Source organism: Diadema antillarum, unplaced genomic scaffold, assembly GCF_040938485.1.
Source record: "Diadema antillarum isolate AM-2024a unplaced genomic scaffold, OU_Dant_1.0 seq00001992_RagTag, whole genome shotgun sequence".
In the NCBI taxonomy this organism is placed as follows: Eukaryota; Metazoa; Echinodermata; class Echinoidea; order Diadematoida; family Diadematidae; genus Diadema; species Diadema antillarum.
The window spans coordinates 168,393-193,009 of record NW_027272648.1 but is presented as its reverse complement, the minus strand read 5'-3'; the positions used below and the strand labels follow the sequence as shown (position 1 = coordinate 193,009).

General features: G+C 36.9%; 1 protein-coding gene across 1 annotated transcript in view; it reads left to right on the top strand.

Annotated features, from left to right (window-relative positions):
* Positions 1–17,156, top strand: part of LOC139713519 (uncharacterized) — a 30,123-nt gene extending 12,967 nt beyond the window's left edge. The window contains exons 4-6 of the mRNA XM_071625246.1: positions 286–1,815; positions 9,009–10,464; positions 16,836–17,156. Coding sequence (XP_071481347.1) covers positions 286–1,815; positions 9,009–10,446 — 2,968 coding nt within the window. The 3' untranslated portion in view covers positions 10,447–10,464; positions 16,836–17,156. The remainder of the gene's footprint in view (positions 1–285; positions 1,816–9,008; positions 10,465–16,835) is intronic.
* Positions 17,157–24,617: the final 7,461 nt, after the last annotated feature.

The window sequence follows — 24,617 nt, the reverse complement described above, 5'->3', positions numbered from 1 at the left end:
GTTATTTTTTAAATATATGTTCATAACAGCATTATTTACGATGTATATCTACAAGTTTGTAGTACTCCATATTGATATGCACATTTAAAGGGATGGTTAAGTATCTGTTGAGGTGAAGATTCAGCCTTTAATTTTTTGCAAGAGAATAAGAAACCACTTTATGAAATGTTAAAGAGCATACCATTCTTAAAAAGAATTCCAAGTTGCTTTGATGAAAATTGTACTTTGCATTTTGATATTTCTGATAATGTTGATTTTATGTTCTGTTTTCATTTCTTTGTGCAGCCGACTTGAAAGGCAGAGGTACTACATGATACAGTTTATGACTCTGCCAAAGTGTTTTAGGTGTACCAGTTGTCCGGCATCATTCTCATCCGTACATGAATTTGACAAACACATAGACAGCAATCATGACAAGGAAGGGAAGATGTTCAGGAGTGAGCTGCTGCAGCTGCTAGAGAAGAAGAAGACACCAGAGGTCCTGGAGAGGTACAAGGAAGAGCTCCGGAAGAGAGGGTACAACCCAGAAGCAGAGCTGAAGAGATGTAAGTGCCAGGAGAAGCCAAAAGATATAAGTGAATGTCAGCTGTCACCTGTAACAATTGAAAGTGGCACAAGAATGCAAGCACGAGCATCAGAAAAGAGAACTGATCAGGAAGGGATGATGATGATGAGAATGGATGAAGGGGAAGGAGACTGGAGTCATCTTTCTGGAGAGGGTCAACCTGAGAACATCAATCCTGCAGACGTGGGCACCGTAGGGACTATCTGGGGAAAAGAAGGCCAGAGGAAAGATGATGGAGGAGTCCAAAATCATGGTTGCTGTAATGACACTGAATCTTTGATAAGCAAGAATCACTCTGGTGATGCAACAGATTTACAAAATCTTCAAGAGCTATGCATCGAGGAAGGAGAGAAAAAAGAAAAGTCCATCTCAAGGGAAAGAACAATTTTGGAAGAATCACTAGAAGATCATTGTCTATTGTCACATGATGAAACACCTCTCTGTGCAGAAGAAAACAAAGCTGCAGTTGTTTCAGCAGTTGTGTCTAGCCCAGCACAGGAGAATTCTTCAAGATTTGAGAACCAAGAAATTGGTGGTAAAGAAACCATCAGTGTTGAGGGTACAGATGCTGTGAACATCCCTGTCTCAAATGAGTCTGCAGAAATGGCTCGAGATGATATCAGTGATTTATTAACCAGCATGCTTGGGGAAGGGAAGACTTTGTCAAGTGAGTTGACTGATAAGCAGTTTGGTACAACATGTGAAGCAGGGTTGTTGAACTTGGAGGAGGAATTGGGAGCAGATGACAGTGAGAGGAGGGAAGAATCTCCGGATGGAACTCTGATGGACCAGGAGGATGATGCAGAGCAAAGTACAGACATTGGGATGCATGATGAGCAGGAAGGCTTGAAAACATACAGTACAGCTTGTAGGAGTGAAAATGTGGCAAATGCAGAGTCTGAATTAAAGGATGAGCCTAAGAGTTTTTCTTTTGACCAGGACATTGATATCATTTGGTGGATGAATAGCTGGAGTCACATTAGTTTTGAGTGTGATGTATGCAAGAGAGATATCTCTTTCTCTCGTATGAGGAGCCATATGCTGAGGCATGAAAAAGTGCGACATTGTATGGTTTGCAATAACTGGTTCGTGAGCGAAACGCAGTATGAGAGTCACCTGCCAGGTTGTGAAGAGAAGAAACCTTGTGCCTGTGAGTACTGTGGAAAGTCCTTCAAAAATCTACCCTTGCACATCAGTCTGATGCACAGCACACCTTCCAAGGAGAAAGTTCGAAAGAAGAAAGAAAGCTGGTGAGCATACCATCTTAATATCTCTCATCTTTGACAATAGGGGGCCTATATATATGTATTCTATCTGTATCCCCCCCCCCCCCCGATATAATTGAAATCAGATGTAGTTTGATAAAAAGATCACAATGGGGACATTGATCATTTTTGCACTCATCATAATAAAACTAACCCACTTGCTCACCTGGTTAACTTTGAACCTGTTCCTCCCGCAATTCTCTGAGTACCTTTAATGCCCCAAAACAAGATTCTTTATGCAGGTGGACAGAGAACGTACAATTTGATAACCCACTTGTGCAAAAACAGTCAAACAGTGCATAGAACCTTCTTTCCACGGTCAACTACATGTATCATCAAGCAATAGAAGTATAGATCAGGCGCAAGGTGTGAATAGAGTGTGCGCTGATGGGCTCACAAACTGTTATGTTATACACAAAAGATGCACCTGAATGGGGTCAGCAAAATTAGATATCTACTGAGCTCGACCTTGATTGCTATACGTACATCCTTATACGAGTTTTACAGCAAAACAAGTGCACGGCATTGAAGAAAAGACAAATCATACTGTGATACCCACAGCTTTCATACAGAAAGAAAACAGATTTATATTTATAGGAGAAACTCTTATCTTTCCATTAAAGCAATTTTTTGTGGGCATCCTAACACAAATTGACATGAAATGCAGTCACTTCTGTCTACATTTTGGGAACCTGGTATACCAGGTTCCCGTCAGTTGATGCCATGGGAACCAGGGCCCCGTCTCATACAATTTGTGATAGAAATCAATCAATCACAAATCTCTTGAGAGTTGCAATCATTGGCAACCTGTGATTGATTGATTGATTGCAGTTCTCCTCTTAATTTCAATCATAACTTTTTTTGTAAGATGGATTTGCATTCAGTCGTAAAGTTGTGATTGATTTAGATCAATCACAAGTCTTTAATAAGACGGGGCCCTGGTATACCAGGTTCTCGAAAGGATCGAGTTAAATGGATGGATACTAGCCTGTTGATAAACATGGGGGCCCTTGTATTTAAATGCCCATTTGACCATGTTAGGGAAATACCTCCACCAGCCATCGGCAATATGATATAATACCTCTCTCACTGGCTGGAATGCCCTTTTCAAAATCAAACCATTCACAGCTATTGTATATAATAAATGTGGGTCAATCCACGTCAAATCAACCAATGCTGTTAACCCGACCCTCTTCGATTTTCTTTAAACTCGCACCAAATGTTCCCCCACGTGTCTGACGGAAGATTCTGAAATATTTTGCCCCAAGGTGAAACGGTTGCTAAGATACAGCCTCTCTTAGCGACCAATGCGTGGTCAAACAATCGAGTTTAAATAAAATTTGCTATTTTTGATTGACTGCTGCAGCCAAGTTAGATGAGTTACATTGCTCATTTTCTGTAAACTGGAAGAACTTTATAACCCTAACATGCACATAATATTATGGCGCGGATATGACTATCCGTTATTGCGCACGAGGTCACCGAAAATGGTGTTAAGCGTCAAAGCTAATGTTTTTGGGTGCATGTTTGGAAGCTGATAACTTGAAAATTCAATTAGCTTAGAACCCAATATTATGCATATCTACAGACTCTCAATTTCTAAAAGTATCCTGTAAAGCTCATGTGTGTTGTGAATATTGAAGGCATTATGGCTACTTCTAGAATCATGCCAAGGTCAAACGATGTGGATATGATTTTAGCTACTATTTGGAGCTTAAAATAAAACAAAAATAGAATGTGATTTGCAACAATCAGCCATAAGTCATTATTGATATGAAAATGTCACCTAATTCAAAGTCGGTATAAACACCATAAATATTTGAAATTTGAACGATTATTAATTTTACATTTTTCAGTTGTATTTTCAAGGTCATTGTCATGTTCCACAAATCAGTTCACACCAGATCCTCTAAATACTTGTTACAGACTACCAATACTGCAAATATAACCATGATCAGGCATTCTGTCTGAGAGAAAATTGATTTTGAAATATGGTATAAATCTTGTGTGTTGGGAATATGATAATATTATAGACAGCTATTTTCAGAACAATGTCAAGGTCAAAAGATCTAGAGATGACTTGAAATATTATTTGTAGCTTAAAATAGAATAAAAATAGAACATGATTTGCAGTTTTCAGCTTAAAGTCATCATTAATATAGAAAGGGTACACAACTAAAAATCAACGTAAATACACTTTAACACCATTATGGTACGGAAAATTGACCGATTTATTGTTTTTTGTGATTTTCAGCTGCATTTTAAAGGTCATTGCCAATAAGACTAAATGATTTGTGATGTATACCCATTTGGTACTAATTACAGACTATCATCCCAGAAGATACCATCGTGTCTTGGCACTTCATCTCTGATTTATCACAGTTTGAAAATGTGCTTAAAATCTCACATGTCATTTTACGTGAATTTTTGGATGTTTATGACCATTTTCGAATGCATTAACCAGCTATTAAACATTTCGGTAACAACATTTTTTTCATAACCCATGAAAATATAGGTAAATGTCTATCAATACACAAAAATTGGTGTAGGTACTAGTGTTGATTTGTGACCTTGAACTTGGCAACTTTTTGCAAAAATCCAACTGTGAGGGCGCCCTACGAGAAAACAACGCATACTTTTTGGCGGATTTTTGGTAGGTCTGTAGAACAAGCGAGAGTCTTTAAATATGCATAATATTGGGTTCTAAGCTAATTGAATTTTCAAGTTATCAGCTTCCAAACATGCACCCAAAAACATTAGCTTTGACGCTTAACACCAATTTCGGTGACCTCGTGCGCAATAACGGATAGTCATATCCGCGCCATAATATTATGTGCATGTTAGGGTCATAAAGTTCTTCCAGTTTACAGAAAATGAGCAATGTAATTCATCTAACTTGGCTGCAGCAGTCAATAAAAACTAGCAAATTTTATTTAAACTCGATTGTTTGACCACGCGTTGGTTGCTAAGGGAAGCTGTATCTTAGCAACCGTTTGACCTTGGGGCAAAATATTTCAGAATCTTCCGTCAGACACTTGGGGGAACATTTGGTGCGAGTTTAAAGAAAATCGAAGGGGGTCGGGTTACAAATTGTCTGAAAATTGGTTGATTTGACGTGGATTGACCCATATATTATATATGTACATGTCAAATGTCAAATCAAATCAATTTTCAAATTATATATAACCCGACCCCCTTCAATTTTCTTTAAACTCGAACCGAATGTTCCCCCAAGGTCAAATGGTTGCTAAGATTTTGCCTCCCTTAGCAACCAATGCATTGTCGAACAGCAAGTTTAAATAGAATTCGCTATTTGTGATTGACTCATATACATTGAATAATATATAATAATATAAAAAATACTTCAGAATCTTACATCAGGCAGGGTGAACATTTGGCTCGAGTTAAAAGAAATTTGAAGGGGGTTGGGTTAACAGCATTGGTTGATTGACGTGGATTGACCCATATACTGTATACACTGTTATTTTTGCGTACAGATATTTTCGCAAATGAGGATAGATGATTTTTTTTTCCCTTCCCCCCCCCCCCCAAGTCACTTTCTTTGCCTGTGATGGGAATAAGTTGTACTTGGCCTTCTTTTGTTATGATACCCCTTACAATATATCTTTCATTCTTTGTTTTTATGCCTCCGCCACGAAGTGGTGCCGGAGGCATTATGTTTTCGGGTTGTCCGTCCGTCCGTCCGTCTGTCCGTCCGTCCGTCCGTCCGTCCGTCCGTCCGTCCGTCCGTCCGTCCTTCCGTCCGTCCGTAATGACTTTTGTGGACAGGGTAACTACCAAAACCTTTTAAGGTATCCTAATGAAACTTGGCATGTATGTGTATTAGGGGGTGAAGTTGTGCCTATCAACTTTTGGGTGCACATGCTCAAGGTCAAAGGTCAAATGCTTAAAATTTTACTATTTCCCCCATATCTATGCAATGCCTGAAGATATTTTCTTGAAACTTAGTGTATACATGTACTACCCAATTAAGATTCTCTGGTGAAAGTTTGGGGTCATTAGGTCAAAAGGTCAAAGGTCAAAAGGTCAAGTAAAATGTTAAAATTTTACTTTTTTCTCTGTATCTTGGAAATTGTTCAAGGTATCTTCATGGAACATAGTATATATGCATCTACTGACTGGCAGTGGTTATCTAGGGAATTTAGGGTGCATGGGGTCAAAGGTCAGGGGTCAAAGGTTAAGGGCAATACTTCAAAAATTTTTACTATTTTCCTTATATTTATGGGCATTTCCACGGTAACTCACGTTACATTTTGAACTCAAAATTAGGTTGTTGAGATCAATATCCTTAAAACCTAATTAGTGATATGAGTTACTATATGTGAATGAGTATCATGCACCTCCATCCTACCTCACAGCAACATTACATCCACAGACTCTTATGAGAACTATGAGAAAAAACACTACAAATGTCGGTAACTCACGTTACATAATTTGGACATGCAAAAATTTGGCATGTCTTATATTCAAAAGTTTCCTCAAACAAGAAACAGAGAGACTTTAAAGTCTATTGTGTCAAAGTCATGGACTAACAACATACATCACCGAGTATGGTAAAAATTCAAATTGTCTTACATTCTCCAGGTATTGTCATGTGAAGCGGTAACTCACGTTACGGTAACTCACGTTACAGTTTGTCCACATGATCACAAGACGATTTTTTGTCTTAATAATCCAAAGAAAACTTACCAAGACAACTTTTTTTCACAAACAAACTCCATGAATAATGAATCTAAATTGATTTGAACATTGATCTGACAGTAATTAATCCCATATTATCCATGAGATTACCAAAAGGCAGGAAACTTTACATTTAGAATACCAACTTGAAGATAAATTTCATTTTTAATTGAGTCGTTTTCCAAGCTTTCATTTGTACTGAGACAAAAATTGTATTCAACAAAATGATATGAAACAGAGTCTATTTCATTAAATTACACTCTTTTCCAGTTAACAAATGCATCAGAAATTGAGGATTTAATTGAGAATTTGATTTGATTGTTTTTTTATTTTACTAGATTTAAATGGATTTCAGGCTATCTAGATAAAACAAGTCATCCATAAACTATTCCATTTAATACACTGAGTCATGAGACTAGAGACCTGTACATGTAGTCTGTGGAGAGTTTAAAGGTTCAGAAATGAAATATTTCAATAAACCTTTTAACTTTTAAACAATGCAATTTATATTCCAATTATTTGATAATTGTTTGAATTACTCAATAATCAATTGTTTGTATGTTTGATTTGTTTACAAATTCTTATACGAACTGGTACAGAAATTGGACTTGAATTACAGAAACTGCAGATAAATTTTAGTTATCTGCTACCAGTATTGATCAGTTTAATAAAACATGTTCATAAATGTTTTAGCCTTAAAAAATAATGGCTTTGGTCTATGAAATGTCAAGTAGCCATTATTTGAATTGTACATACATGTAAAAAGTATATACCAGTATTTTCTAGAGTAATCAAGCAGACTGAAGCAGTAAATCCCAATGAAAAACATGAATAGTAAACATTTTGTGATCAGGAGGCTAACTATTAATATCACAAAATGTTGATAGTTTGCTTTAAGGTACATGACTGTCCAGCTCTTAAAGAAAATGTCTGATAATGAGGTTCACATTCAACAAGTTTTTGGTAATAGATCAGCATGTAAAGTAAATTATAGTAAACATGGAAAAGTTTCATTGTAGGATTTTGCAGCAATATAGCTAAAACCTCAGAGTAGAATAGTATAAAACACATAAGCGTGTCAAATTCACAATGTTCAGTTCTCAAAAATCTCAGAAAAAACAGCAGGAAGCGAGCTCCAATCTTAAAATTCTGTTCATACATGTAAATGTTTCAGCCTCATAAACAATGGCTTTGGTCTATACAGGTAGGTATAAACTATGAAATGTCAAATAGTAATCACTTGAATTACAAAAACAAGAACTTTTCAAGAGTAATCATGCAGTGATTATCCCAATCAGGAGGCTATTAATAGTTATCACAAACTTTTGATAATTTGCTGGAACAAGGTCCATGCAGCTTTAGAAGAAATGTCTTTTAACAACTTTCGTAACAGATTTCGTAACAGATACATGCACTGTAATATTAAATAGTAAATATGGAACAGTTTCTTTCAGAAGTTAACATGTGATGAACATGTGTAATTAATACATTGTACATGTAGACCAGTTGGTTTGGTGTTGGAGAGAGACCAAGAGAATAACAATCTACTGGAAATAGAATCTTAATACAAGAGTTCAGTAATCATGTACTCATTGGTTACTTACAATCACAACCTTCATATCATTTCTTGGTATTAAAGAAAAATCATGTCGGTAACTCACGTTACATTGTGGTAACTCACGTTACATGGTAACTCACGTTACAATTTTAAGACCTCTGCTATGAGAATTTGAAGCAAAGACTATAAGTCCCATCATATTTCTTGGATGTGTGCTGCATAGTTATTTGATAATCCAAAATACCATGTCTCAGTTGGGCATAGTAAAATTGGTAGGTTAAAAAGTTCATGTTTCGGTAACTCACGTTACAGCAGCTTCTCGAGCTATGTAAGAGCACGCTGGTGTCCGAAGTACATATCTTATATCGAGGTCTCCACTTTATTTTCTGCTAGATTGATATATTTTTGATTTGTAAAACCAAACAAAGTTTGATTTGAGCCTCAAATATAAAAAATAATCACAAAGAGCAACAAAAATGCATTTTTAGGGATTTTTAGGTAAAAAAATGCTTTCTGGCTTCAAAAGGTATAAAAATGCACAAAAGGGAACTTTTCTTAAAGGTAAAGTTGGTTTCACACACTTCAAACTATGGCTAACAAAGTAAGATTATCAGTTGTCCTGAAATATGCGGGTAAAATTTTGGTGGTCATGTCGCACAACTCACGGAAATGCCCTTATGCAATGCCAGCAGGATTATTTTTTTTAACTTGATGTATGCATGTTTAACCCAATTAAACACAGGTCAAAGAAGGTAAACATTCAATGCATTTGTCATTTCAATATTTTGCCAATTTTGTGAAAATGTAATCACACATTGTCCACATGTACTATAGACCTATTAGGAGAATCATGCATTATGGCGGAGGCATACCAGTCGCCATAGCGACATTTCTAGTTGTTTTATATTTCTGTGTGCAGGGATGGACATAAGTGGCGAAAGAATATGCTGAAAAAACATCTGAGACTGGCAAGGCGTTACAGGTGCAGAATTTGTGTGGAGTCGTTTTTGTCCATACTTGAATTTGGCAACCACATGAACAGCAGTCATGCAGTGCAGGGCGAGGTATTCAGGAGTGAGCTGCTGCAGCTGCTAGAGGAGAAGAAGACACCAGAGGTCCTGGAGAGGTACAAGGAAGAGCTCTGGAAGAGAGGGTACAACCCACAAGCAGAGCTGAAGAGACGTAAGTGCCTAGAGAAGCCAAAAGATTTAAGTGAATGTCAGCTGTCACCCGTAGTGATTGAAAGGAGAACATTTATGCAAACAAGGGCATCAAAAAGGAGAACTGACCAGGAAGGGATGGTAGTAAAGAGAATGGATGAAGGGGAAGGAGACAGTGGTCATCTCTCTGGAGAGGGTCAACCTGACAACATCCATCCTGCAGAAGTAGGGACTATCCACAAGGAGAAAACTTTGTCAAGTGCGATGATTGATGAGCAGTTTGGTACAACATGTGATGCAGGGTTGTTGGACATCGGAGAATTGGAAGCTGGAAACAGTGAGGGGAGGGAAGGATCTCCAGACAGGACTCTGGTGAATCAGGAGGAAAATGCAGAGCATTCCATGGACGTCAGAATGCATGATGAGCAGGAGAGTTTTGAAACAGGCAATGGAAGCAAAAATGTAGCAAGTGTAGAGTCTGAATTGAAGGACGAGCCCAAGAGTTTTTCTCCTGATCAGGACATTGACATCGTTTACTGGATGGAAGGCTGGAGTGACATCTTTTTGGAGTGTAATTTTTGCAAGACAAATGTCATTCTTTCTTCGATAAGCAGGCACTTGAACATGCATACAAAAGTGAGGCGTTGCAAGTATTGTTATCACTGGTATGCAGATTATGATGTATACAGAGATCATCTCGCATATTGTAGAGCTAAACACATGAATAAGTTGAAACCAGAAAACATGTCTTATGTCTGTGAGATTTGTGGAAAGTCCTATCAAAATATTGCCAGGCACATCAGACACATGCATAGTCAGTTACGGACGTCCTTTCCCTGCAAGCTGTGTGACCGGAGCTTTTCTTCGTCCTCGAATCTGCGGAGGCACATGGAGTCTCACAGCTTGGTGAAGAGTTATACCTGCACAGTGTGCGGACGTGGATTCAGCCAGAAGAATAACTTGCAAGGCCACATGCGACAGCACACAAAGGAGAAACCGTTTCAGTGTGAGATGTGCGCTGAGGCCTTTACACACAAAGTGAGCCTTAAAAACCACATCTGGCGCAAGCATGGCATCGACATGTGGGTCTTGAATCCAAGTAGGTCTACAGGAAGACCAAAGAAAGCTGGGAAGAAGAGAAAAGAGGGACACACAGAAACAACCCCAAAGAAAAGGCAGAGGAGAAAAGTGAAGTGACTGCATGCACAGTTACATGTAAGTGACTTGAGTTGTTATGTATCAATGGTCTATAGACGGAAATCCTGTTATAAAGAGATTGTTATACTGTATACGCCATGTATTTTGCGAGTCTAAATTTTCGGGAATCGGAACTTCCCGATGATTTCGCGAGTGGTTAAATTCACGATCGTGTAGTCCTGTACCGAATGGAGAAATGTATACATGTACGTCACATTCATAGCTTGATCAGAGTCAATATTTTCACGTGTCTTTAATTTCGCGAATAGCACCTGATTCGCGAAATTCGCGAATAGCACCTGACTCGCGAAATTCGCGAAAATAAAAACCTCGCGAAATATTCGGCGTTCACAGTAATTGTAGTAATTGTAATGTTATTGTGATAATACAGTTATGTCTTGTTCTTCTGTTTTCTTCATCCCTTTCCCTCTAACTCTCTCTCTCTCTCCTTTTCTCTTCTCCCTTACTCACTCTTTTTTTTCTTCATCTCATCCCTTTACATTCATGTTCTCATCTCCCTCCTTATCCTTCTCAGTACCTTTTCACTCTCTAACCTTTTAATTCATTTAACACCTTATTCATTCAGTGTTTTCTTTTGCTTTGTTTTTGTTTTTGTTTATTTCTCAGCCATTTCAAAACCAGTTTTCATCAAATAAACTTTCAATTCCCCTTGGAGTTGTTGAAAAACGCATATAATGTTACAATGTAAATGGTGAATCCTCACCTCAACCAGTACCGTACCATTACTCTAAACTATGGGCAAATTGACTCCAAAATAATAATACTCACTCAAGGGCACAGCCTCTGTCAGTACTTTTGGAAGCACCAAAGCCTATCAAATAAGCTACTGGAAACTAAATTGGAAATAAATAACTGGAAACTAAAAATTAGGCAGAGTATGTTTATTTCATATTTTTTATCAAAAATTTAAGCAAAAAAAGGGGGAAATGCGAGGCAGGAAGTCATGTAGTTGATGCGATGTTGTGGAGGGATCCTACATTCACCATAGAAAGCAGCACATGATGTTGCTCAAAATTTATTTGCTATTCAAAAATCGTTACATTTCCCAGTGTGTGATGTCAGAATTGCTTTGTGATGTCACATTTGCTTCCTGAAATCATGTTGCAAATAGTATACCATAGGCAAGATGTCATCATAAAAGTGACATCATTTGGAAAATAGTACGCTTTGGAGTGTCAGATATGCCAACAATTTTGACATACAGTCAAACTCGGATACCTCGACGTCGGATAAGCCGAATATCACTTACCTCGGGGGCAAAATGAAAGTCCCGATTGTTCCTATGGAGTTTCCGTGTATTAAAATTCGCGTAGCTCGAAAAAGATAACTCGAATTTCGGTTACCTCGAAGGGAAATCTAATGTCCCAATCTTAATTAACTTATTGTTTTTCCCAGCATGTTGCTCGAATCGAAATTGCAAACATCACTCAGCATCTCCGATTGAGCGCGCGTGGACAGCGAAGACATGTCACAAATGTTTTCACACTCGATTGTAAATATTCTGAGACCAGAACAATCGCGCGCCCAATTAAGAAATACCCGATACACAGCTGACAAGAAAAATCCCCAACACCTACTAACACACGCACATGGTATGCACATAGCACCCGTGCCAATGGAGTTGTACTTACGATATCACTACGCGCTGCCCATCATCTGCTGTTCTTTAACCACTGTGTTCTGATTTTTGACCGAGATAGTCATACCGTGCGCGTAGATTTCTCAACCGTCGTGGCGCACCTGCTTACGTTGACAGTTATAGGTACCCTATCTTTGCCATTAATCACGCTCCACTGTCAAAACATCAATCTCCTGCGTAGTGCCTTTTTTAAAACTTTGTTTTTGCCTTTTCACGAAGTTTGTTTCATTTATTCTTCCCCAAGAACGCAAGCACTTTTTTTCCATCAATGCGATAATGAAAATCTGGAAGTTTAGGCCGATCACAATGAAGAGTAAAATAGACAGGGCTCCGCACTAACTTTTATCGGGTCACCTATATCATTGATTTTTATTTTCTGTTGGTCGAAAGTAAAATCTGGTGACATAAAAAAAAAATCAGGAAAAACATTAGAAAAACTAAATCGGTCCTCCTAAACATAGATTAATTAATATTAAACATTATTGAAGTGATACAGATGCCCATGTCTAAAACAAATGAATAGAAAATTCAATCATCTTACTCTGTGTTTTAAGATTTGGCAAATAGGCGTAGAGATTATTATAAAAGTTGATGCCTATATATTTAGGAGGTCAAAACTTACGTTTGAAATGAGAAAATGGGAGCATTTGCTGACATTTGTTAGCATCCGACGTTTGTTTTAGCATTGTAAAAAGCCGAAAGTTACCGTTATTCATTTTTAAATGTAAAAGCAAACAAGCGACATTCATTTTAGAATCTTACGGAGCTGACTGCTATCCTAATCCATTTCCAAACGTGAAAGCAAACATTCGCTATTTGTTTTAGTATCTGAGCGGATTAATACCATTAATCATTTCTAAATGTTAAAGCAACAATCTGTTATTTATTTTTGCATCGTACGGAGCAGAATATTACCGTTATTCATTTCAAACATCCGACATTTATTCTATTATCGAACGGAGCCGAATATTACTGCTGTCCACTTCCGAAAGTGAAATGAATCATCTGACTATTATTATTTTATCATCGCATGGAGCCGAATGTTACTGTTTTTCATTTTTGAACGTCAAGGCAGACATCAGACATTTTTGGACCTTCAAATGTATAGCTGAATGTTACTGATATTTATTTCGAAATGTACCATAGCAAATATCCAATATTTTTTTATCATCGTATGGGGCAGAATGTTACTGCTATTCACTTCCAAACATGCCAAACGTAAAAGCAATCATTCGACATGTATTTCAGCATCTTCCGGAGCTGAATGTTATTGACATTTACTTTCGAACGTCAGGTGAGCACACATCCGGCATTTATTCTGTCAGCGTACGGAGTTGAATATTATTGTTATTCATTTCAGAACATCAAAGCAAACATTTGACATTTATTTTAGCATCTTCAGGAGCTAAATGTTATTGCAATTTACTTTCGAACGTAAAAGCAAACATCCAGCATTTGTTTTATCATCGCAAGGAGTTGAATATTATTGTTACTCTTTTCCGAACGTCAAAGCAAACATCAAACATTAATTTTACCATTAAACGCAGCTGAATGTTACTGTTATTCATTTCGAAATATAAAAGCAAACATCAGACAGTTGTTTTAGCATCGTATGGACATGATGGAGCAGAATATTACTGCTATTCACTTCCGAACATAAAAACGATCATCTGACATCTATTTTAGCATCTTCCGGAGCCGAAAGCTATTGCTATTTCCTTTCGAAAGTATAAGGAAACATCCGACATTTATTTAACCATCGTACGGAGTTGAATGTTATTGTTTTTCATTTCCGAACGTCATAGCAAAAATTTGACATTTCTTTCAGCGTCTTCCGGAGCCGAATGTTATCCTTATTCATTTCCGAACGCAAAATCAAATATCTGACATTAGTTTTAGCACCATACGGAGATGAGTCTTATCGTTATTCATTTCCAAAAGTATTAGCAAACTTCCGACATTTATTTTAGTATCATACCGAGTAGAATATTACCGTTCATTCATTTCCACAATTAAACGCAAACCTCTGACATTTATTTTAGCATCTTACGGAGCCGATTGTTACCGCTGTTCATTTTCAAAAGTAAAGGCAAACATCCTACTCCTTTTTTTTTTTTTTTTTTTTGGCGGCGCGATCGGGCCACCAAAGTCTTTATTTCTGAAATTTTGATATCATTTCCGATTTTCACTCAATTCATTCATATAAAAGTTGATTCAATTCCACTTGACAAGCATGCAAACAATCTGTATAGGAACTATAACAGACACCATGTTGAACATCGATAAACGTCGAACATCGATAAACATCGGATAAGTCGAAGAAAATTCGACGTACGCGTACCTCGAAATTCGCGTACGTCGAACCATTTTCTTCAGTCCCGACGAATTCGAGGTATCCGAGTTTGACTGTAGCTGAAACTGCGTATGATTACATGTTGTGAAGCTCTTTCCACCAATCACTAGGATAAATTTTTTATCCAAATTAAAAAGTACATACAATGTATGTAGATAGACAATTGTGTAAACATTAGAGTGGCTACGTTTAGGTGGTTATGGACAGTAGTCACTATACAGTGTAATTACCGGTATGCTTCTGCCACAAAGTGTCATGGGAGGTTTTATGCTTCAGGTTTCAGTCCATCCTTCCTGCCATCTGTAATCAATTTTGTGTACAAAGTATTGTACTTATGAACCATTTTAAACCATTTAAACTTTTACATGGTATATGTGACCTTGCACCTCAAAACAAACAAAAAGTCGCCATTCATGAATTTTTAGTTAAGACCATATTCTGAAAGAGCAGACTTTAAGCTTTAAAATGATGTATAACTCAAATCAAATGGACTCTCCTAACCTATCTAAATATTGGAAAGAAAGCACAAACTCAGGAAAAGTGTGAACTGAGAGAAGAGGCTCTGAAGTACAGTGTCAATTCAAGCACCTAATCTTTACCAAACCGTGCTGGCTGTGCGATGAATGGGACAAAAAACAGGAAGTAAACCACCAGAGTAACAAGAATGCAGGGATTATCAGATTAAACTGAAATTAAGCATGCCTCATTAACACACTCTGTTCATAATTAATGCCAACTTTCAAAGCAGTAGCACTATCCTTTCAAAAGTTATTAGAGTTGAAAGTGAAGAGTGTGGACAAGGTTTTTCAGAAATGAAAAAGGGATTCTAAAGACACACCTAATCACACTATTCTACCAAAAATGTTCGAGATAAACTGCTAAAAAAGCACACTTTCCTGCCCGTTTTATGATACCACATGTTAGCATAATGTAAAAGAAGACCCGCTCTTTCAGAAAATATGAAAAAGTCAAGATCGGCTAGGTTGACCCATTTCACGTATTTTCGGTCTTCACGCAAAATCAGTGTGTGCGACTTTATGTTCGTTTTGAGGTGCACGGTCACATATATGGATGCAGCTGCACCCATCAGCCTCTGAGTGCACATACTCAAGATGAATTCTGAATTTTTCTATTTTTCTTGTGTCTCTGCAATACCTGAAGGTATTAGTGTGCACGTATTTGTATATCCAGTGTACTAGATGGAAATGATTAGTTTTGGGGAGTATTGCACAGGTCAAGTAAAACTGCTAGAATTTGACCTTTTTTTCTCCATATCTTGGAAATGACTCAAGACACAGTGCACTCTTGTTATGACAAACAAAGTTATAAGAAATTTCCAGTTACAAGTAAGAATGCAGGCCATTTATTACATATCCACTCTATATGTTTTAATTTTTTATCTGAATTAAATTTTAATATAACGACTGAAAACTGCCAGTCCCGAGGACTTCCTTATTAATAATAGTCCACTGTACAATATCCAGAGGTGTGCACCTAAAAATACATTGTACATGTATGTTAATTTTGGATGTTGAGCATGGTATTGTATGTATGTCTTTCTGTAAATTCCTCGTAACAGTGAGATGAAGAAATGTTGAATCTTCATCACACGGCTCTTTTCTTAAAGGGACTGTACATGTAGGCATACAGTGCTGGTTGAGGTGGGGATTCAGGTTTATAACATTCCTCGGGTGGTGTTCGTTATTCCGAAGGTTCGCTATTCCGAAGGTTCGTTATTCCGAAGGGTCGTTAATCCGAAACACGCAAATTCCCTATACTTAGAGGTTCGTTAGTCCAAAAATGAAAAGGGTTCGTTAATCCAAAAATGAAAAGGGGTTCGTTAATCCGAAAATTGTGGCATTATTCCGAAGGTTCGTTATTCCGAAGATTGGTTAATCTGAAAATGAAATTTGGAACAATGAACCTTCGGAATAAAGAATCTTAGGAATAAAGAGCCTTCAGAATAACGAACCTTCGGAATAACGAGCTGTAACCCATTCCTTAGTGAGATAATGAGAAACCTCTAATGAAATATGAAAGAGCATGTAATTCTATGAAGGATTCAACATTTATTTGAGGAAAATTGGTTTTCAAATGGCTTAGATATCCAAAAAAGTGATGATAATAAAAGGCGACAGGCCACGCCTTTTATTAAGATCTCTGTTTCACCTTGTTTTTGGATATCTCAGGCATTTCAAAACCGCTTTTCATCAAATAAACTTTTGATACTGTACCCCTTAGAATTTTTGACATTTTATAGAGTGGTTTCTGAATTATCTCGCAAAACGTTAAAAGCTAAATCCTCACCTCAACCAGAACTGTACAGTCCCTTTGAATTGTAATGATATCACAAGAATCCTTTACTATCAAATACAGAGATGACAAATGCTGGAGCCAGGGGACCACTGTACTAGCTGATCAACAAAGTATGTTCAGCAGTGAAAGTGAAGTCTACCATCTGAAGAAGAAGCATGTGCATGAGCCGACATCATATGACTGCTTTCCACTGAACCAGTCACAACGTCTTCAGTTTGAGCCAGGATCATTTCTGGTCAGCTGCCCAATACCTGAATTTCCATGCAGATGTGTCAGATGCAGCCAGTGTACAGTCAAAGTTTGTGCAACTTGGATCCAGGCCTGATTCAGAGTGTGTTCAAAGATTCACACACTTTCATGACTCTTTAAGAATAATATATTACATGCACAAATGATGCCATGTATGTTGGCAAATCTCTCTCTGAGCAGAGAAGTGTTAAGAGTAGAAGGCGATGGTTGGTTGAGCTTTCCTCTTTCATTTTGAGTTCTTATGTACACTGTATGTACAATCATTTGTTTACATATGATATATGTGTGTTTTTTTCTTCTCATTTTCGTTCTGTTTACCCATAAGCTATAGGCCTACATAAATGTCAAATACGTGTAGGTTCTGTAGCACGGGAAGTTGATTGCAGTTTCCATGAATTACGACAATGTACAATGTATTGGCTTCAAGTTCTGTTTGAAAGTGAAGGTTTACATGTATATAGGTTGAGACCTTTGTGATGGCAGTATCAAAGTTGCAACAATAACATCAAACATTTACCCACCAGGCTTATTTACTGCTTAAGTATATGAATGGTATTGATTTCCATATACTGCATGATGTGTGCATGTATCACACTGACTTTGCTAGCTCCATGCTGTACATTACCTTAGAACTCATACACACTGATGCTTTCCAGTCTTTTTGTTTGTTGGCATATGCCTGTTTTACATGACACGATTAAAAAACGGATGAAAATCTATGTAAAATGTACTGAAGCTTATCTCTGGACTTGAATATTTCAACTTCATGTGGAATTTAGTTACTACTGAGTTCTGCATAGAAAACTGAGAATTACACGTATTCACAATGGAATTGCATTGAATCTTCATAATTCTTATGATCATCACAAATTTGTTTCCAAACTGCACACTTAAATTCAAATTCTTTGTACTGCTTCAAATTTGATAATGTAGAACAGAGGCTGTTTGATGCTGACTGAAAAACAGAAATGTAGAAAATATAGTTGGTGGCTAGTTTTCTTTCCCACGTTGCTTACATATTTGTTAGTTCAAGTCACACACTCATGTACATGTATTAGGGCCACCCAGGTAGAATGCTAGATATTTTATGTCCTGTTCCTAGGATTGATGTACATGTACATGTATTATTATCACAATTGATGTTATTATTTTTATTGTTATTATCATTATTATTATTATTATTATTATTATTATCATCATCATCATCATCATCACCATCATCGTTCTTATTACCTTCTTTATATAGTCACATAATACCTTTGGCAGTGTTTCTATGCGCTTTAGATAGATAGAAAAGAAGACAAACAGGAAAGTAACATGGAAAGTGCTGCATACACGCTGTAAGTCATTCTTAAAATTATTGTCACTTTTTTACTAATGTATGACATAAGCTGCATGCACTCTTACAAAAGAGCAGAATAACGATTGCATTCCTGATCTCACAATATTTTGCAAGCATTCGCACAGACAGAAATATCCCGCTAATTGCTGATTGATAGCTCAATAAATCTATTATTCTTGCGCATCACAGTGGTGTGCACACAGCTCGAGCTGTGATGTGTGCTTTGAATATCTCAACATCAAACTTGATGCCTTTTTCTCCTGAATTAGTTGAAACTAAATATGTGATTATATGTATGTCTGTACAGTATTATGAACTAGTAGGTAATGTACAGACAATCGCTCTCTTATCCATTTTAGAAGATACTGCCAAATCAGTTTTGGTATTCTTTGTCAGTCAACTCCTATCACGAATGTTTCCTGAAGTTTGTACAATGTATTAGGGTTTTCATCAACTACAATTTTTTTGTATACCTTTTGACTTGACATCTTTTGAATGAAATGGGCAGTTGTCAATCAAGTATCAGCTTTTTTCTTTCTTTTTTTAAATAAAGCAACAAGCTAGGGTAAAAAAGATCATTTGTACTTGTTTCAACTGAAGTTTCTGTATATTTTTTCAGATTCATATTTAATTATTAGAGGAAATGAATAAGCTGATAAATTTGATGTGCAACTAAAGAGCTGTTCTTCAGTCTTATAAGTAAAGCATATTTCCTCTCCAGTTATACTTACAAGGAGGTGAAAGTTTGGGAATGATTTGATTTCAGCCTCTTTTTTACCAAACAGATAAGTCACTTTTATGTACGTTGTACAGTACATATTAAAAGCCATGTATTCAAATAAGATATTATGTAATTGCATATCAACTCTCACAATGTATATTACATGTAGTGTGTGTATGTTTTCTTTTTCTTTTATTTTAGTGGTACATTTTGATATACAGCGGTTACTGCAGTTTATTTTTTACATTTGAAACAAAAGTTTTAATTCATGAGAAAAATCAGGACATCTTCTTTTGACTTTCTCCAAATGAATGAAAGCTAGTGAAGATAACCATGTAAGCCCCTAGAGGACCAACATGATAAGTCAGTTGAGGTTTGGTTAGTCCATTGAACACTAGTCCCAAGTATACTTGGGCAGATGTTCATGGGAAATGCATATTAAAGGAAAGTCATCTAGTTCTCAGCAGGTTGATACTGCTGCATTTGTATAATAATATGCATGTGTAGCATTTCTTCTAACAGGAAAAGCAGTGATCTGTTCAGAATTGCTGTCACAGTCACTTAACCAGTGTTTTTTACAAAGAAACTTTGTCATCACCAGCTAACTAGCAATGCAATATCACTAGTAACAAAGGGAATTTGGCTGTTCCAATTTTCCATGAAACTACAATGTATTTTGTTGGTCTCTTCAATTGTACAGTACATGTAATATGTTTTGCAATTAAAGGGATCATAGTTTTGGTTGAGACTTAATTTCAGGTGTCTAACATTTTTTGGTGAGATAATGAGAAACCTCTTATGAAATATGAAAGAGCACATAATTCTATGAGGAATTCACATTTATTTGATGGAAATTTGTTTTGAAATGGCTGAGATATGAAAAAAAAATGATTCTAATAAAGTGTGGGACCCACAATTTATTACGATCGCTCTGTGTTACTTTGTTTTTGGGTGTTTCAGCCATCCCAAACCTGATTTTCATCAAATAAACTTTTGAGTTTCTCTTAAATTGGTATGCTCTGTATTATTTCATAAGTGTTTTCTTGATATCTTGCTAAAAGTTACAATCCAATTCTTATTCTCATCTCCACCAATGCTGTACCATCCCTTTAAGTACTTGTACAATGCATAGAGAACCTTGCTCAAGTGAACTTCAAAGAAGTCGACAAATTGCCCAAGTCAAAGAAATTTTGTCATAACCAGCTATTTAAACTTGCAATGTAGTACATGTGTATCACTACATTTGATGGTCCCAATTTTCCTTAAAAACTGGTTTGTTGGTCTGACGTAATATGTTTTGCAGTGATCGAGGTACAGTGTATAGAGAACCTTGCTGAAGTCGACCTCACAGAAGTTGAATAATCACCTACATAATGTTAAAGGCAAAATTCTTTTCAAGTTCCCTCCTCTTCAGCATATCCTAGTGATTTTAATCCCTCATGAGCCAAATTTTCTCAAAGTTGAAGCTTTCTTCAGTCCAAATAGATTTGACTTAGGAGAGGTCCGTTGACTCTAGCTCTTATAACAAGGTACATGTACCTCCTATTACAAGGTAAAATTGACAGTCCTGGAAACCTCATTATACATGTACCATGTAACTGAGTTCCTGTACTTTTCATGTGTCACTTGCATACAAATACAGTACACAGAGATAATCCTCATAGGCTCTGATAGTATTGTATGTCAATAATTGGTCTTTGAATAGGTGCCAAATTGTCTATCATTTTATGTTTTGTTTTGTTTTGTTTTTTTGCTGGTTAATGTGACATAATAATGTGCATCCTTGAGTTAAGTTAGGTGAGAGACAATCACCCCTCTGTGTCAACCCACTTTTTCAGAAACCCAAATGGTAAGTTCTTGTTACATCAAACAAAAAAACAAAAACAAAAATAGAATTAATGTTCTCAATTTTCCGCCGGGGGGGGGGGGGGGGGGGGGGGGGGGGGGGGGGGGGGGGGGGAACAAACAACAAAAATTTCCAAGAGTGTTTTCTATAGTTAGCACATTTTAGAGTGTATGCAAGAATGTGCCAGCATCAATCACTATTCATGGGACCGAAGGTACAATTACATTCACATCTCTATCTTGCCCATATTCTGTTGACTTCGCAAACACATATAGAGTATGTCAATCTCTGTCAAGGAAATGTTGTCAGAGTGCAATTTGCAATTTGTGCAAGTTTATGGATATGTTCTATAGAAGCATGAAGCAAAGGAAACATTGTTATGTACTTTTTTTTTCTCTCTCTCTCTCATACTACCTCATTGGCTGTAGGTCTGTGTATTTTATTTTTGCGTTGCTAACATGTCATCGTTTGAGATAAAGATGGAAAATCTTGCCAGAAACAAAGCACTGTAACATGTCTGCTACATTTATTTGTGCGCATAAATGTGTTGTGAAGTGTGAATAGATGTGTGTGTATGTGCAAATACATGTGAGGATACAGGGAGGATTTGTAGAAGAGAAGTTTGAGGGGTTTACATGAAACTAAATGATAGAGTGAAAGCAGCAATACATAAGAAGAAAACATCAGTGAAAATGTGAGGGTAATCAGGCAATTGATTGAAAAGTTATGTAGAGTAATTGTCTCTTGCCTTTCCATCATTTCCTTTTATGTCGCTAACATGTAATTTATAGACAAGATGGACGATCTTGCCAGAAATGTTACATTTCTGCTGCATTTGTTTGAATTTTGCTTATTTGTGTTGCTGATTATGAATGGGTGTGTGTCTATGCTTATTTGTACATAGGGCCTACAGTTTACTTGTGATGGAGAAAGAGGCGGGGGGGGGGGGGGGGAATGTAGAAATTGTGGTCCTGTTGCATAAAAGTTGAGATCAAACATACAGCTGTAAGTTAGAAAAATCAAACGGAACTCTCTGAATACTCATGCTGACTGGCTGATGCCTGACTTATGTTAGTGCATGTTTGTTTGTTTTTTTTATGCAATAGTTACAGAGCCCTGGGTCTCATAGTACAATGTACAGTACATTGCCATGAGCAAATCAAATGTCAGAAAATAAACATCTTTGTTTGTTTGTTGTTGTTGTTTGTTTTTTTTTGGGGGGGGGAGCATACAATCACACACACATCATAACAAACACGGACAGTGGATATAGGCAGACATACAATATATGCAAAATTAGGCATTGATTGTGTTTTAACACATACAATTACAATGTATTTATTATTCTCCATTCACAAGGCTTTACATGTATTTGCTTCCCACATAATGTCGTAATAAGTTGCATGTTTGCATCTCAATGGGAAGCGCCAAAATTCCTGCAATCAACTTCAAATACACTATATGGCAGTGGCAAATTTCATTGTGCAGTAAAGGGGACTCGTGTTATGACAAAATTCTTGGGCTAGGCAGTTTTATTTCTTTATGCTGAAATTTTGTTATGAACCAAACAATCAGGTATAGAAAGATTATACAATTTTAAGACACAGGCCCTAACTTTTTACTTCTTGTAATGAAAATTTCATTATAGCATGTTCATGTGTGTCTGTTTATTTTTAACAAACCATTCACCAATTTACAAACTGCTTCAATTTTCTGGAAAATCATATGAATCGCGATATACTGTACAATACACACCTGCACACAATATGGATTTTTAAAAAAAAATGTATAAGATTATGCCCATGATAAATGAATAATAGAAACATGTAGTATTAATCACATCTGCCTGCAATACCTGATGGCCATGCCAGATGGCTTTTTTTTTCAAGTCATCAGATTCAGTGATAAAGAACTCATTCGACAAGCAATATGCCTTCAAACAAAGCTACTTGTCTAGAATTCATGAAAATGAAAGAACATACAGTTAAACTCGCCTAAGTCGACGTCGCATATGTCGAATAATCGCGCAAGTCGAAGATTTTAAAAAGTCCTGATTTTTCCCCATTGACTTACGTGTATTCATTCACTCACAAGTCGAATTTTTTAAGTCGAATACTCGCCCAAGTCGATGAAATTCCAAGAACACTTTCACGGAAAAACCATTGAATTCACTGTGCCTAAGTTGAATAAGATTTTATTGTGTAATAAATCACTGTCAAAATCACAAGACGCCAGTTTTTGTTTACATACAGTATATACCAAAAGAAACTTTGCATTAATAAACATTGACGTTTCATTAACGCAAGTGGTTTCACCTGAATCGATATTATAACACAAACTAACGATCGGGAAAATTAACGTTTGTAGAAACGATCCCAAGCGCAAATTAATGATGTTTCGTTGACATTAACGATAGGTAACGCAAGAACTCACGCAAGATTTTGGTTACCGTTACCCAGACCTGGTGAAAGGACGACGTATCGCCCCTGCCGAGTGTAGCCATCTATGCCTCATGTACTTAGCGGAGTCTTTTCGCGAATCGAATCACAATTTCGCGAATGGTTAATAACACCAACAACAACAAAAAAACCAGATTTTTGCCTTCAGTTTTGGAAATGAACAGCGGTAACAATCGGCTCCATAAGATGCTAGAATAAATGTCAGATGTTTGCTCTTAATTTTGGAAATGAATGACGGTAATATTCAATGTGGATAAAGTGTCTTGCTGAAGGGCAAATATCGGGCACACCGCTCCAGCTCTAGGCTCCAGAGTAGACAACATGCATGTACATTATACGTGTGTACGCGTGGTGTAACTGTATTAAAGTCGATTTTTTTTTTGACTAACGCACAAGTCGAAACTCGCCTAAGTCGATGTGTTTTGCTCAGTCCCGAGAAGATCGACTTATGCGAGTTTAACTGTACTTTTAATAGTGGGCAACACTGACCTAGTACAGAGAAAGTCTAAAGATAATTTTTGTTCAAATGACTTTGTGTTATGTATGGGATGTAGAAATCAAATCAAATCAAAAGTGTTTGGGTCCAACTCCTTTTTGTATTCTAATATATATATCCCTGATTTGCATCGCGAGGTAATTGACACAAGAAGGATACCTGATACATTGTAAAGGTAATCACTTTTTTATTTGATCAACCATTTATTATCGTTGATAGTTTACTGCGTTTAAACCTCTTGAAGACTGGAAGTCCTGAGGATACTTGGGCAGGTGTCAATGGAAAACATCAAAACCATCTTGTCCTCAATGGGTCGCATTTTTACTATCAACTTTTGTTCAAGACGGAGACCTGAACATGACCGCTTTCATGAATGTACAGGTGTACCTAGAAAGAGTGATACACTGATGACCTTTGTCTACAGGTAGGAAAGGATAGTGTTGACCCTAATCACACTAGAGAAATAATCCAAGGGTATCTTCTTTCACAAGTTTTTTTAATAGAGTCTCTTGAGTTAGCACCACATTACAGTAGACTGCAGACTGTGCAAAAAGAACCTTTGTGCTTAACTGGTAGACAACTTAATGATTCATGTCAAGAATTTCACTCCCAAGGCAAGTAAAGGGAACAAACGATCAAGGCATTATTACTAAACGTAAGATATTTGTGCAAGCATTCTAACATGCCCTTTTTTATTTCCTGTAATGGCAGAGACATAAAAGGATATGA